The 15,636-nt window shown below is 36.7% G+C and overlaps 1 protein-coding gene across 16 annotated transcripts in view; it reads left to right on the forward strand.

Moving 5' to 3' along the window:
• MBTD1 (mbt domain containing 1) overlaps positions 1-15,636 on the forward strand; it is a 70,219-nt gene that overhangs the window by 45,569 nt on the left and 9,014 nt on the right. For all 16 annotated transcript variants that reach the window (XM_067021979.1, XM_067021981.1, XM_059047201.2 and 13 more), the window contains 10 exons: positions 516-633; positions 3,031-3,165; positions 3,441-3,529; positions 3,739-3,973; positions 4,585-4,640; positions 4,978-5,082; positions 9,449-9,596; positions 10,566-10,648; positions 11,051-11,285; positions 12,383-12,460. In XM_067021979.1, coding sequence (XP_066878080.1) covers positions 516-633; positions 3,031-3,165; positions 3,441-3,529; positions 3,739-3,973; positions 4,585-4,640; positions 4,978-5,082; positions 9,449-9,596; positions 10,566-10,648; positions 11,051-11,285; positions 12,383-12,460 — 1,282 coding nt within the window. The remainder of the gene's footprint in view (positions 1-515; positions 634-3,030; positions 3,166-3,440; positions 3,530-3,738; positions 3,974-4,584; positions 4,641-4,977; positions 5,083-9,448; positions 9,597-10,565; positions 10,649-11,050; positions 11,286-12,382; positions 12,461-15,636) is intronic.

A 15,636-nucleotide genomic window follows, 5' to 3' on the forward strand; every position in this document is an offset into this window, starting at 1 on the left:
ACTGCGCCACCAGGGAAGCCCTAGATAACTAAGTTTTGTTTCTCTATGTTACTGAAACCACATTGCTGATTGGCATTATCTTTCTTTCTGCTCTTTGACCAGATCTTTTAAAATTAGAGGTTAAGGTAAAGTTACATTCATTCAGTTCATATTAAAAATAATGAATTTCTTAAATCAGCTTTTTCCTTTGAAACCTACTATCAAGTTTGTAATTTGGATTTTACAAAAATTGCTGCTCAAGTCTTGTTTTAGGGCAGTATTGAATTTTGAACTCAACATGGATCTATCCTAATATATGTGAATTCTCTTCATCTTGAGCTTGTCCCTGACATCGGCTTTTTCCAAATAGAATTCTGTGACACAGGGAATAACAATTACATTTTTAGAGAAAAATGAATGAATTAAATGGTGTTTTTAGTTTAATGTTTCCATGATTGATAGTAGTGCTTAATTTTGAATGATGTGTTTTAGGCTTTATTCAATAAGATGATAATTTAATAATTTTTATATGACAGGCACCTATGGGGACCTGCTGGGGTGATATCTCAGAAAATGTGAGAGTAGAAGTTCCCAATACAGACTGCAGCCTACCTACCAAAGTCTTCTGGATTGCTGGGATTGTAAAATTAGCAGGTGAAAAGCATGTGTAATAATTTACTTTAAAAATGTCAATTATATTTGTAACTTATAAGAAAGCATATTTGTAAATTTTCAAGTATTGCCAAATAAGTATGATATAGGGCAGAGGTTAGCAATTTTTTTTTTCTGTAGAAGACCAGACAGTAAATATTTTCAGCTTTGTGAGCAATGCAGTCTCTGTCATAACCATTTAACTCTACCATCATAGCATAGAGGCAGCCGAAGCAGTACATAAATGAATAGGCATGACTGTGTTCCAGTAAAACTTTATTTATTGTTACGTGTCATAAAATATTATTTTATCTCTGATTTTTTTTCAGCTATTTAAAAATGTAAAAACCATTCTTAGATGACAGACTAAAAAACATCAGGCAGTAGGCCAGATCTGTGGGCCATATATAGTTTACCAACCCCTGATAGAGGGAGATGCTTTGGAAAGCAACAAAAAATTCGAAGTACTAAAAAAAAGTGGTGTGGTCCGTAATTTGAGAAGTAAACTAGTGATGAAAATTGCATCTATTTTGGATACTACCTTTTTCTTCATTCCCACCTCTTCCAAGTACCCCAGCCCTTATTACATTGTTGCTCATGAAGTAAATAGGTGTAAGTAAGTAGGTGTCTGCCGTGTTAAAACACCGTGGGCAGGTGACATGCAGACGTATAAGATTCATTTTTTTCAGCGAGCTCACATCTTCTAAATATTGACTATATTAACCCAATTTTTGACTATTTTAACCCAAGGTGCTTAGTGAGTGGTGTAGTAGGACACTGTAGTACTTCAGAGGGGGAGCAGCCACTCAGATGATAAAAGTTGTCCTGAGATTACTGTAAGATGTATCTTACTCTTCCTATTCTTTCTAGGCTTATCTCCAGCCATTCTCCCCCAGACACCCTGCATACTGCTGATAGACTTAATTTACCTAAAAATGATCTCAATTCCATTTTTGTCTCTAATGGCTTCTTTGTCCTTCAAGGATCAGAATGGTCAGCATTTACAGCTATTGATGAGTTTCATCGTACACCACTGACCAGATTTTTTATTGTTCCCCAACATCAATGATCTATTCTTGTGAGATCAGTTTTCCTCCTCTCTCATACAGCATGTTCTGTGTCACCTCCATGCCTTTACTCACTCTCACTCTCTCACTTAACCATATTTAACCCAGTTCAGCTCCCACCTTTTCCTTGAGACATTTCCCCAGCTATATAAGCATTCTCTAAATGCTTGTATTATTCTCTACACCTTAATTGAAAATAGCAGTGTATATTTTTTTGCTTGATGTTTAAGTCAGTTGCATTTAAATGGCTCTAAAGATCAATGTATTTAATATCCAAGAATTATTTCTATCTTCCATCTGGTTTTACATTTCTGTTTTATCTAATTGCAACTTATATCTCATTTTAAGCCCCTTAAATGACATTTTAGAAGTGAGCCTGATATTGATCATGAACCCAGAATCAGCAACAGTTAGCAAAGTCATGAGTTGTTCTGTGAATTATTGAATTTTAAAACTAAAAGTTTAATGCTATAAATTTTCATCATAAATAGTAACACATGAAAATGCTGACTGAACTTAGCTCCCAGCCTGAAATACAAGTTTATTGGGCCTTTTTTATTCCACTAAAGGCCTCAAATTAAACCTTAATCTATTATCAATGCAAGGTTTATTAAATTATAAACAATATATATCATATACTATTCTTTTCAGGAAATAATTCTTCTGATTTGTTTAGTACATACAGATTTTAAGTGATTTCACATACTTTAATTTGTGTTTATTGAACTTTTTTACCTCGCATTTTCAAATCTTATTTCCAAATAAACAAGACAGAAAAGTTTAGGCTCTTAAACGAGCCACGTCCAAATTATCCAAAAATAATTTGGTCACCTGATCACTTGGATAAAGCAGTTTCTTTGAAATGTACTTTAACTGGATTTCTGTGACTTAATAAGGTTATACTAACTTACCACAGTCTTTCTTATTTCCAAAACTACACATTCTAATAGAACTTTCCCACCCCTCTTTTCACTGAGAATTTCTTTTCTAGAATTCAAGAAACTGTGGGTCAAGTTGAAATATATTCAGAGGAGTAGGCCATGCTCTGAAAACAGTTAAACTAATTACATTGTTCAGATCTCAAAGTTTCATCTATACCATTAGTGACAGCAGCCTCTGGGAACTTGTTATAAATGCAGATTCTCAGGCTCACCCAAGATCTACTAAATCTGGATCTCTGGGGTGTGGGTCCCCGCTATCTGTCTGTTCACAAGCCCTGCACATGAATCTGTTTCAGATGCTCACTGACATTTGACAACCACTACCAGCAGCTATATCCTGTTTTATTTCATTTTGTTTTCTTATTATGTGGCAATTGCTTTGTTGGTTTCAGGCTACAATGCCCTTTTAAGATATGAAGGATTCGAAAATGACTCTGGTCTGGACTTCTGGTGCAATATATGTGGTTCTGATATCCATCCAGTTGGTTGGTGTGCAGCCAGTGGAAAACCTCTTGTCCCTCCTAGAAGTGAGTAGCTTCTTTACCCTTACTGTAGAGTAAGTATTTGCACTTTAATGCAGTTTTACACTTAGTAACATTAAAGTGACATAGAAATTAAAATAATATTTTTTGGTTTCAAGTAACTTATTTGCTAGCAAGACATGCTTATTTTCCCTATTTTTGTTATTCTTCTTGAGAACTTTAATTGCAGGGAAATTTGTTACTTTTTTTTTTTAACAAACAGCTTACGAAGCAATTCTATTCTTTTGCTAAAGTGTAACTGGTTATTTCTTTTGTTTTAGCTATTCAGCATAAGTATACAAACTGGAAAGCTTTTCTAGTGAAACGACTTACTGGTGCCAAAACACTTCCTCCCGATTTCTCACAAAAGGTAAAGACAGGATCTTAAAAAGGACTGAAGTGGCAAATGAGAACTCTAAAAAATGGAGTAACTTCGAAGTTTTTTAAGGAATTGTTTCAATTAGTGAGTCAGATGACCTATGTTAACTATCGAGCGCACTCGGTATTTTTATAGTACAATACTAAAATTATTTGTAGACCTTTGCCATGAATTCCCAACAGTTGTGCTTTTGTTTCAAGGTTTCAGAGAGCATGCAGTATCCTTTCAAACCTTGCATGAGAGTAGAAGTGGTTGACAAGAGGCATTTGTGTCGAACACGAGTGGCAGTGGTGGAAAGTGTAATTGGAGGAAGATTAAGACTAGTGTATGAAGAGAGTGAAGATAGAACAGATGACTTCTGGTGCCATATGCACAGCCCATTAATCCATCATATCGGTTGGTCTCGAAGCATAGGCCATCGATTCAAAAGATCTGGTAAGCACCTGTCACAAGATCTCCTGTTGAAAATATCATTGAGGCTAAATTGTACTACTTGGTTATTTTTCTCCGCAGAATAGCATAGATCAAAACTAGTTGCTGGGGCTGCTTATTCTGCCTTAATTAGGAAAGTTTCACACCAGGATATTAATGTCCTAACAATTCCTTTATGTTCCTTCCACTTGTGCTCAAGTAAAAAATAATGCACTTTTGGTCACAACTACATTTGTTTTCTTACACTTTTTTATCCAGCCTGTTTGAAAGAACTAAAGATAGCCTTTCCCTTTCCATTCAATTTTAGTTGAAATAGTGAAATTAATTAAATGTGGTTAGATTTAATACTAAACACATTAAAACGTACTTTCTAAAGCTGTAATTCCCTAACTAGGGAATTTCCAGAATTCTGATTGGCTGAATGTATTTAACAGCACATGTACTCTAAAGAGAGAAAGACTTTTAAAGAATATTATTCACTATAAATGTAGAAGGCATACATTTTTGCCATGTTTTAGAGTATACATACCTTGTGAGTTTGAAACCTTCAAAGAAACGTGGTTTTTGGTCTTCTCACAAATGCTGACAGATTAGTATGTAACTTTTCCTTGTAGATATTACAAAGAAACAGGATGGACATTTTGATACACCACCACATTTATTTGCTAAGGTAAGAAGTTTTTATAAGAACCCTCATTTGTAAATTAGGTTTGAAAGAGGGTTGTGGGTTTTTTCCTAATATTATGGAAATTGTAATTACATATGTTCACCTAAAAGGATTAAGACCTTGTAATCTATATGTGTCACAACTATTGATTATAATTATTCTTTAATTCTATTTGCCTGAATTCTCTCTATTGCCTAATGGAAGTTTGAGTTATAATATTAGGTAGGTAGGAAAAGACACTTGGTATTTTCATCTGGTAAACTTTTTCAACTTGGTATTATTTTAATTATTAAACTGATAACACTTGTGACAGTAGATGTACTTTCATGTAATTCTTTAGGTAAAAGAAGTAGACCAGAGTGGGGAATGGTTCAAGGAAGGAATGAAATTGGAAGCTATAGACCCATTAAATCTTTCCACAATATGTGTTGCGACGATTAGAAAGGTAAGAGAATAGGTTTTAAAATATAGAAATGCAGTTATAGGAACTAGGTTTAAGGTAATAGGAGAAGGAGGCCCCTAACATATTCATTTTGACATAAAGTGTGTGCATCTGCATCTTCACTGGGGAGAACGTTACTGGTAATTTCAAAATAAATTTGAATTCTCTTAGGAGCTTTTCTTTTTATATATCTTGTTGTCAAGATTGTTATCTTGAGTCTGCTACCTTTATTTTATGGAAGTATATCCTTAAGTTAGAGGAGGAATATTTATTTAACTTACTTCCTGGTCAAAGCTTGTCCAACGCAGAATTTGTAACAAGGCCAAGTTTATCTTCAGTTTCCTACGTTTCTTGTGTGCTTTTTTTTTTTCCCTTTTAGTAGTACTTTACTTCTTCTTTTCTCTTTTTTCCTCTCTTCTAAAACTGTTTTTATAAAAAGATGTAGAAGAGTGGTTCTCAATTCTCAGTAGGCATCAGAATCTCCTGGGGAACAAAAAAAAATACCATTGACTAGGCCTCGTCCCCGACCCCGCACCCCCATTCTGATTTAATCAGTCTGGTTTGGGGCCCTAGCATTGGTTTGGGTTTTTTTGTTGTTTTTTTTTTAATTCCTCAGGTGATTCTCAGGTACAACCAAGTTTAAGAACCATTGATCCAGAATCTGCTTCCATAAAGGTGTAACTAAATTATGATTTACATTTCAACACAGTTTTAAGCCTTAAGCCAGAAGAATTAAAAACAGTTGTGTTGGCTGCCATGTCCCAAACACTTGTGTTCAGCTCACACAGCTAGACCAGACAGGCTCCAAACCCTTGTTCTTCTTCTTCACCTGACAAGTGATCCAAACCACCTGGAACTATTTAAAACATAGATTTCCATGACCTACTCCAGACCTACTCAATCAGAATCACAAGAATTATTGCCCAGATATCTGTATTTGTTTAAAAATTAAAGAAAATAAAAAGTTCTCGGTAATTCTGAAAATCAGCCAGGTTTGGGAACCAGCGCCATTGTGCCATGCTCTGTGTGAAAGAAAAGTAAGTGTCCAGCGAGTAGAATACCCAGCTTCACTCAGAAAATACTTTATGAATTCTTGCCATGCTAAGTTTGGTTTGGATTTTAAGAAGCTTACAGTCTTGTAGAACAAGATAAGATGTATGAAAATAAGTTTAACATACAAGATCAACTATGATTTAAGAAAGGTACAAGGGCTTCCCTGGTGGCGCGGTGATTGAGAATCCGCCTGCCGATGCAGGAGACACGGGTTCGTGCCCCGGTCCGGGAAGATCCCACATGCCGCGGAGCAGCTGGGCCCGTGAGCCATGGCCGCTGAGCCTGCGCGTCCGGAGCCTGTGCTCCGCAACGGGAGAGGCCACAACAGTGAGAGGCCCGCATACCGCAAAAAAAAAAAAAAAAAAAAAAAGAAAGGTACAAGTACTGTTGGAATTCAAATAAAGAAGAGGTCACATCTTCTCAGAGAAATCAGGGAAAGCTTTATGGAAGAGAGGACATTTGAAAACTTTGTGTTGAAGGATGGGAAAAACTCTGCCAAGCAGAGATGCAGGAGGAAATTGTGCCATGGAAAGTGAATATGCACAAAAGCATCACGAGTGGAAAGTACAGGCCGTGTTTAGGAAATGGAGACTGGTTCACACACAGTACACATCAAACAAGTTGCTTTGAATATTCTGGACCAGGCTTTTTGTTTATAAGGAACAGAAACCCACTCAAGTGGGCTCTAGGAAAGTTACTCTAAGGTTGCAATGGGCACGCTCACAGACATGCAAGGACACAGGAACGGATGGACGTGGGAAGGCATAAACTTAGTGTTATCCTCCACCTCTCGGGGGCCTCTTTATTCCACCTATGCTCTATGTCTGCACCACTCTTCTTTCACTCTTTCTCTGTTGGTGTCCTGCTCACTCACTCTGCACGTGGTAGCCCCTTTCCCTGTCTGTATCACAACCTTTCAGTGCCAGCTCCAACCGATGGCTTGACTACTATCTCTGTGTCTGTTAGTTCTAATTACTGAGAGAGAATCTAAACAACTGAGCCCAGCCTTTGGCCTGGTCCTCTGAAGGTTGAATACTAACCCCTGATCCAGTCAGCTATATTTAGAAAGGGAGAAAAGAATCCCATGTGAGTGGAGGTAGTCTTTTCCAGAGGTCTTAGAGCTGTTAAGGTTAAAGAGAAAGTTAATGTATGTATCCAATATAGTAGAAGTAACTAGGAGAAAGGAACCTGCAGGCAAAGACAAAAAGATGATGTGGAATTAGATTATGCAGTCTTTAATGCTTGGTCAGGCTGTTTGAGTTTTCTTTATGAACAGGATAAGTTGGTAAAGTTTTCTGGAATGAACAGAGGTCATACCAAAGGAAAGTTTAACTGTGTAAGAGGGGATATGTCCATAGAGGAAGGCTGAAAGCAGTGATATCTAACAACATAATGGAGAGAGAGTTAGTTAATGGCAAGGATAAAGGGACTGAATGTTTAGGGAGAGCTGTGGGGACCCAGTGATTGATTGCCTTTGAAAGGAGCAGGAGAAGGAAGTTGTTGGTTTGGTGCCCTATACTAACTCTCAGAGAATATGTTCAGCATGCAGGTAAAATGCAGGACTGAGACACTGGGAGGGTGACAAACTCATGATAAAACTTGAGAAATTGCTGGCATAAAAGTCAACCATTGAAGAGTGAATGCCATCATGAAAACAAAAGAGAAGGGCTAAAATCAGAAACAAGAGTTGGAGGTGAAAGGGTGGCCACCAAAATAATGTGAAGGAATGAACACAGAGGTGAGAAGATGGACCAGTAGACTGTAACATAATGAGAGTATGGGAGTAAATATTTCAAAAAGTTGAGTAGTCAACTGGTATGGGATACTGCAAGGGAGGCTGAAATGTTGGGAAAAACGTGCTGGATTTGACAAACTAAGAGGTCTTCGGTGAATTTAACAGTTTAGTAGGGTCAGGACAGAAGTCAGACTTCAGGGAGTTACATAGTATATAACTTGAATCGAGTCTCTGGGTGAAGAGTATATAGGAACTCATTGTACTATTCTTGTATCTTTTCTGTAAGTGTGAACTGTTTCAAAATAAAATATTTTAATGTAATGGGAATTGGGAGACATTAGAGTATAAGAGGTGGTGTTTTAGGAGCAAGGTACCAGTGGCAGTAGGTCAAGATGGAGAAGTTTGTCTTGAGGGGCAAAGAAAGGACTACAACGTACAACAATTTGAGGTACAAAGGATGGACTGTGAGGCCCCTCACATAGTTTCTGTGATAGAGGAGCACGATCGTCCAGAGCATGAGAGAGGTAAAGTTGAAGCTTGAGGAAGGTGGAAAAGGTTTAGAAAAACTTCTCTATGTGATAAATCAGAATGAAATAAAGTTATTACTGAGTAAAATTTAAAGCTTAGCTGAGACTAGATGGTTAAATTGTAAAAGAGCACTCAACCCACTTTCATTGTGCCATAGCAGCAGACAGCCTTGGCCATTGGCAGAGGTACTGTTTTCCCTAGACCTCTGAAATCACTTCTGTGTAACCATGCTGTTATTTCTGGTACACACTAGAACTTACACAGATTTTTTTCATTATAATTTCAGTTATTTAAGGTAATTAAATAAAGAAACATTTTTCACTTTTAAGAGATCTTTATGTAATAGACTTTCCTTTCTTTTAGAATGTCACTTAAAGGATTATTTTTATAATAATGGTACCTAATTTTTTTTTACATCTTTATTGGAGTATAATTGCTTTACAGTGTTATGTTTCTGCTGTACAACAAAGTGAATCAGCTATATGTATACATATATCCCCATATCTTGAGCCCCCTCCCTCTTGAGCCTCCCACCCTCCCTATCGAACCCCTCTAGGTGGTCACAAAGCATCGAGCTGATCTCCCTGTGCTATGTGGCTGCTTCCCACTAGCTCTCTGTTTTACATTTGGTTGCTAGTGTATATATGTCAGTGCTACTCTCTCACTTCGTCCCAGCTTCCCCTTCCCCCCACCTCCATGTCCTGAAGTCTGTTCTCTACATCTGCATCTTTATTCCTGCCCTGCCACTAGGTTCATCAGTACCGTTTTTTTCCATATATGTGTGTTAGCATCTGGTATTTGTTTTCCTCTCTCTGACTTACTTCATTGTGTATGACAGACTCTAGGTCCATCCACCTCACTACAAATAACTCAGTTTTGTTCCTTTTTATGGCTGAGTAATATTCCATTGTATATATGTGCCACATCTTCTTTATCCATTCGTCTGTCAGTGGACATTTAGGTTGCTTCCATGTCCTGGCTATTGTAAATAGTGCTGCAGTGAACGCTGTGGGTACCTAATTTTAAATACTTGGAATTCTGTTAATTTAAAAGGTGCTGGCTGATGGATTCCTGATGATTGGGATCGATGGCTCAGAAGCAGCAGATGGATCTGACTGGTTCTGTTATCATGCAACCTCCCCTTCTATTTTCCCTGTTGGTTTCTGTGAAATTAACATGATTGAACTTACTCCACCCAGAGGTACTTCTTCCTGATATATACACTGGGTTTTCATCCTTGCTTTCCTTTTACATGGTACCTGTTTACAACATTTACCACAGCCCTAGATTTCTTGCTGTATGAAAATATAGTATGTGTGTATATGTATATATAAACATATGCGTACATAACAAGAGCTGGGGGGTGCTCTGAAAACATAAAGAACTGTATTCTAGGTAGCTTTAATAAATTACATTGGTGTAGAATTTTCCCTCAGCATCCGTACATTTTATAATAGGAATTGGTATTCTCAAGCCCTGTTGATATGTTGATGTAGGCTCAAAGAGCTACTGCATACATGAACTTTTTAAAAAAATAGCTACTTTAGCCTTTGAGAGAAAGCAAGTGAGGGAATTCCCTGGCAGTCCAGCGGTTAGGACTCGGCGCTTTCACTGCCAAGGCCCTGGTTTGATCCCTCGGCGGGGAAGTAAGATCCCAGAAGCCAAGTGGGTGGCCAAAAAAAATTAAAAAATAAAAATGATTACCATGTGACTTTTTAATAGATTACATACCCTTAAATGGCTTATATGGCTTAACCAGTGACTTTCCTAATTTCAATATCTGAGCCTTGAATTTTTCTCTTAAGAAGGAGAAAAGCCAAAACAGAAGACTATAAAAATAGTATTTGCCCAGCCAGTGTTCTTTCTTACAAAGAAAGAAAAATATTACTGAAAAAATATTAAATATTAGACTGTTCTAAGCCTAGGATTGAAAAGCAGAAGTCTGTAGTTCTTATACACTGAGGAGAGGAGAGTTACTTTGGCATTAGAATAAATGGACACACCTGTTTCTGCCTAGAAGAGGGAGAAAATCCGTATAACAGGGAGGAACTATTGTACTGTACAGCATTAGCACTTGAGATTGTAGTGTGTACTGAATTACTTTATGTCTACATTTTAATATTACACTAATTTTAGGTGAACTCCTAGTTAAACCAGTTGTGTTTTTCAGGTTACACAAAACTTCCTTTTAAATGGTTTGACTACCTCAGGGAAACTGGCTCCATTGCAGCACCAGTAAAACTATTTAATAAGGTAAATTTAAAAGATAGCATAATACTTATGTGGATTTTTTTTTTGATACTTCACAGATGCAAATCGTTGATCAAAATGTCTTTGCCTTATGTTAGAATTTCTTAGTGAAGTTTAATATAAACAAATATATATTAGTAAAACAGTGTACGTATTTCCTTTACATACGCATTGAAGCTTGTGTCCAAACTTGTTTCATTTTTAATCTGAGTAAGATAGGAATGAATACATTTTCTAACTAGTTCTTATGTGCTTCACCTTCATATGTTTCAATAATTAATTATTTGGGATTTTTTTGGTCTAAATTGTTAATTGGTTATGTTACTTCTCTTTTGTCTTTCTTAGTGTTAGTAGAGTATACATTCTTCTTTTCACCAGTGTTAATATTTTGCTTCTCCATGTTAGGATGTTCCAAATCACGGATTTCGTGTAGGAATGAAATTAGAAGCAGTAGATCTCATGGAGCCACGATTAATATGTGTAGCCACAGTAACTCGAATTATTCATCGTCTCTTGAGGATACATTTTGATGGATGGGAAGAAGAATATGATCAGTGGGTAGACTGTGAGTCCCCTGACCTCTATCCTGTAGGGTGGTGTCAATTAACTGGATATCAGCTACAGCCTCCAGCATCACAGTGTAAGTTGGTATACAGAAAAGGTGTCCTTTTGTAAAAATCAGCAATTCTCCGAGGACTATCTCACATAAGTCATCCTGTGAGCTCACAGGACAAGAATATACCTATGTCTGTCCTACCCCTAGGCTCTTCATGACATTTTTTTTCTTAGATTCCATATATATGTGTTAGCATATGGTATTTGTTTTTCTCATTCTGACTTTCTTCACTCTGTATGACAGACTGCAGGTCCATCCACCTCAGTACAAATAGCTCAATTTCATTTCTTTTTATGGCTGAGTAATATTCCATTGTATATATGTGCCACATCTTCTTTATCCATTTATCTGTTGATGGACACAGACCTACTAGAGCATGGACTTGAGGATATGGGGAGGGGGAAGGGTAAGCTGTGATGAAGTGAGAGAGTGGCATGGACATATATATATGCACTACCAAACGTAGGGTGGATAGCTAGTGGGAAGCAGCCGCATGGCACAGGGAGATCAGCTAGGTGGTTTGTGACCACCTAGAGGAGTGGGTTAGGGAGGGTGGGAGGGAGGGAGACGCAAGAGGGAAGAGATATGGGAACACATGTATATGTATAACTGATTCACTTTGTTGTAAAGCAGAAACTAACACACCATTGTAAAGCAATTATACTCCAATAAAGATGTTAAAAAAAAACTGGAATAATTGGAAAAAAAAAATATATATATATATATACCTATGTCTGATTGGTTGCCAGGTAAGATCTTAAGACTCAACAGCAGTATCACAGAATCAGACCATGTGTACCATGGCAGTGTGAACTCAATAGTTAGTTGCTTAATGACTATAGAAACACAGCATTAAGAGCACTCACCAAATTAAGCTAGACTTCCTTTAATGAGTTTAAAGTTATAGGCTAAAATTTATTGATATATAATAAGTGCTTATTGAATAAATAATGGAATCTGTCTAGTATTGAGCTTCATGGTTTTGCAGGAACAAGTAACCCTTATTTTCAAAGCATCATGTACTTTTATAAACGTCATGGTTTTGGTGAAGATAGTTCATCTAAGTTGTATCTAGAGTTGTAAGCAATTATTTGGTATCAATTTTCTCTTTTATTTTTCAGCATCAAGAGAAAGCCAATCAGGTTCATCAAAACAGAAGAAAAAGGCTAAGTCCCAGCAATACAAAGGACATAAGAAAAGTGGGTCACCACGTGGTGTTTATATACATTTCCTAACTTGTCAGCCAATTGGGGTCTTGGTATTGTTGCACAGAAATGGTATCCTTGTGAGAGCTGATAACTGTGCATTCTGTATTATGCTTAAAGGTGCAGTATGCCATAAAAGGCAAACCTTTTCAATAATGAGAAGCACTTATCTTTGATTGACAGGAAAAAGTATTACCATGATATTTGATATATGGTAAAGAATAGAGTCTGTGAATGATTCTTGAAGTAATATGTAAACCTTCTGAAAATTAATCCTTTTTTTAAATTTTTTATTAAAAAAACTGTAAAAGCAGATGCTTAATGCTTAGAATAGACTTGGAGGCTAATAAACCCATCCTTCTTATAAACCAAAACTCTCTTTCTAAATGATACTTGTAAGAAATTGAAGTTAAAAAAAAAAAAGAAATTCAAGTTGATAGCTAACACAATCAAGCCTTAAGAAAATCTTTTTCAGTATGCTGTCTATGTTATATTTTACCTTACAGTGAATGATTACTGATATTAATAGCCAAAATAATATAAAATATATTGATAGCTCTTATTCTTTTAAAATCTCCCTCCCCCACCCCATAGAAAACTACAGATTTTTCTCTTCATGAAACCTGTCATAGAATATTTCATTCTGAGATAAGATTATTTTTACTTAAAGAATTTTTTTAAAGTAAAATATATATTAGAGGATTAAAACTAAAACAGATTTTTCCAGCTGACTTGCCATATGTTCGAGTAAGTGCTAATCTGTCTCATTAACAACCAAGAGACTGAAACAGCGTGAAGAATCAAATATACCGTAACACGTTTGATTATAGTTGATGTTAGTTGTTTTTTCAGTGAGGACTTCTAGTAGCCACTGCAATGGTGCTTTAGTTTCCTCCCCACATGAAACCCAAGTCAGCCTCACAATAGTGATAACCATCAGGCCTGTCTGATACCCTCTCTTTTATATTATGGACATAAGCCTCCGACAGACCAAGAATTATTTTGCTGACTGGCTGCTTACCATGTTTGATATTCACCTAAAAGAACTCTAGAGAACATTGCCGGACCAGGTAGATCAAAGTGATTTCCCACTTATCTGGAAGTGATTAGCAAGAAGTCACGTAGTAACTTCATGTCAGTGGACTAACCACAGCAGACGTGATCACTAAGCTTTCTCTAAGACAGGCTGCTTTGGCTTGTCTTTTCACTTTTTATTTATTATTATTATGAGATTTCAGAATTTTCTTTGCAATGTGTCGAATTTAAGAATGCTTTTTATTACTCAGTGACTTTATGACACATTTTTTAGGACGAATTTCTGAGCATTATATACACAGTTCACATACCTCCTCAGTGTGACACTTACATGATTTGTTTATGGTTTATGAGGCTTAATTATTTTGAACTAATGGGCTGGGGACATGGGAAGAAATGTGAAATTAATGAAGTGATGATATCACTATCCCAGTTTTTAGTGACATTTAACTTTATCAGATTTCTGGATTAGCTGAAGAAATGAATTTAGCTAAAAATATAATTTGTGCTTTAACATTTTAATAACTCTTAATATTATGACATCATCTCTAATGCCTTTATTTTTTTTATTTTATTTTTGGCTGCATCGGGTCTTCATTGCTGTGCGCGGGCTTTCTCTAGTTGTGGCGAGCAGGGGACTACTCTTCATTGCAGTGCGCAGGCTTCAGTAGTTGCGGCTCGCAGGCTCTAGAGCGCAGGCTCAGTAGTTGTGGCGCACGGGCTTACTTGCTACACGGCATGTGGGATCTTCCCGGACCAGGGATCGAACCCATGGCCCCTGCATTGGCAGGTGGATTCTTAACCACTGTGCCACCAGGCAAGTCCCTCTAATGCCTTTAAATTGTCCTTTGGACATAGAAAAGAAAAGAACTAGGGACTCACAGTCCCTTATTAGAAATCCTAGAGACCAAATGTGTTTCGGAATTTAGAATTTTTTGGATTTTAGAAAAGAAGTACAGTGTGTGTAGCATATATTATGTAACACCCCTTGCAGACTCTGCAGCATTTTTTGAAGCAAAATATATATAAATAGTTACATTTAATGGGCCAAATAAAGATTATAAATAGTAACACCAAGTGAGGTCAGATTTTGTTGCCAAAGTTTTGCCAAAAAAAACTATGAATTTTGGAATTGAGGATAAGGAATTGTAGTGCTTTGTGAATGAAGAAGCAGTCTTCATTGTAAGGACACGGTTCCTTTTATTTTTTCACATTACTCCGCAAATAATTTATTAGAAAGTTTTTCCACAAAACTTTACTTACCAAAATAAGAAAGAAGTTGGGGTCCAGGAACCTAAGTCATCCATTGCATGCAGATTTATATCAGTCAGATAGGCCACAATACCTTTTATTTGTTTTTAAGTTTATCTACAGATTATTATATTCTGGCTCTGTTGTTTCATCTTATGGCTCTTTGGTCTTTTTGTACCTAAAATCATCCATCAGTGTGTTCTTTGGTAGGGCTTATTTTTTACAGAACTAGACAGTTGATTGGCTTTCTCTAGTTGCGGCGAGCAGGGGACTACTCTTCGTTGCGGTGTGCGGGTTCTAGCCTATTTTTTAATTAGCTGTGTTCATGCTGCAAAGGGATAACTATTAACTAGTGCTTCTGAAAACTAAGGGTGATGTTCTGTCGAGGGAATCATATAGACTGTTATGTGCGCGTGATCTGTCCAATCTGAAAAGCCTTTTTTTCCTCAAGGCTCAGTAATTCTAAAGCAGGAAAACCAGCACTGATTTCTGTACCATCTTCAGGGGCTATTGTAAATAGTAGAGAGTTGGAGGTTCTCCTTGCATTTTTACCTCCAAGTGTGTAGTACATTAGACTTTCGTCTAAATGAATTCTGCAAGTGATTTTGGTTTGGCAGTTGAGAGTTGAATGTGTACTCACAGGAGCTTGGTTTCCAGATCATTTTACATAAGAATGCTGTCTAACTAGATTTGTCTTTTAGTTCTGATTTTGCAAAGGATAATTTCGATTGCTCTTGCCTGAGTCATTTGTAAACTCTGGAAGAAAACAGATATAATTTATAGTCACAAAGATATGTAAGTATCCTTCAGCTTTCAATCAAATTAATGCAGTATGCTTGGTTGTTCAGTATTTGCAAAGCTTATTTTTTTATGTTGGTAAAAGC

Source organism: Kogia breviceps, chromosome 19, assembly GCF_026419965.1.
Source record: "Kogia breviceps isolate mKogBre1 chromosome 19, mKogBre1 haplotype 1, whole genome shotgun sequence".
NCBI lineage: Eukaryota > Metazoa > Chordata > Mammalia > Artiodactyla > Physeteridae > Kogia > Kogia breviceps.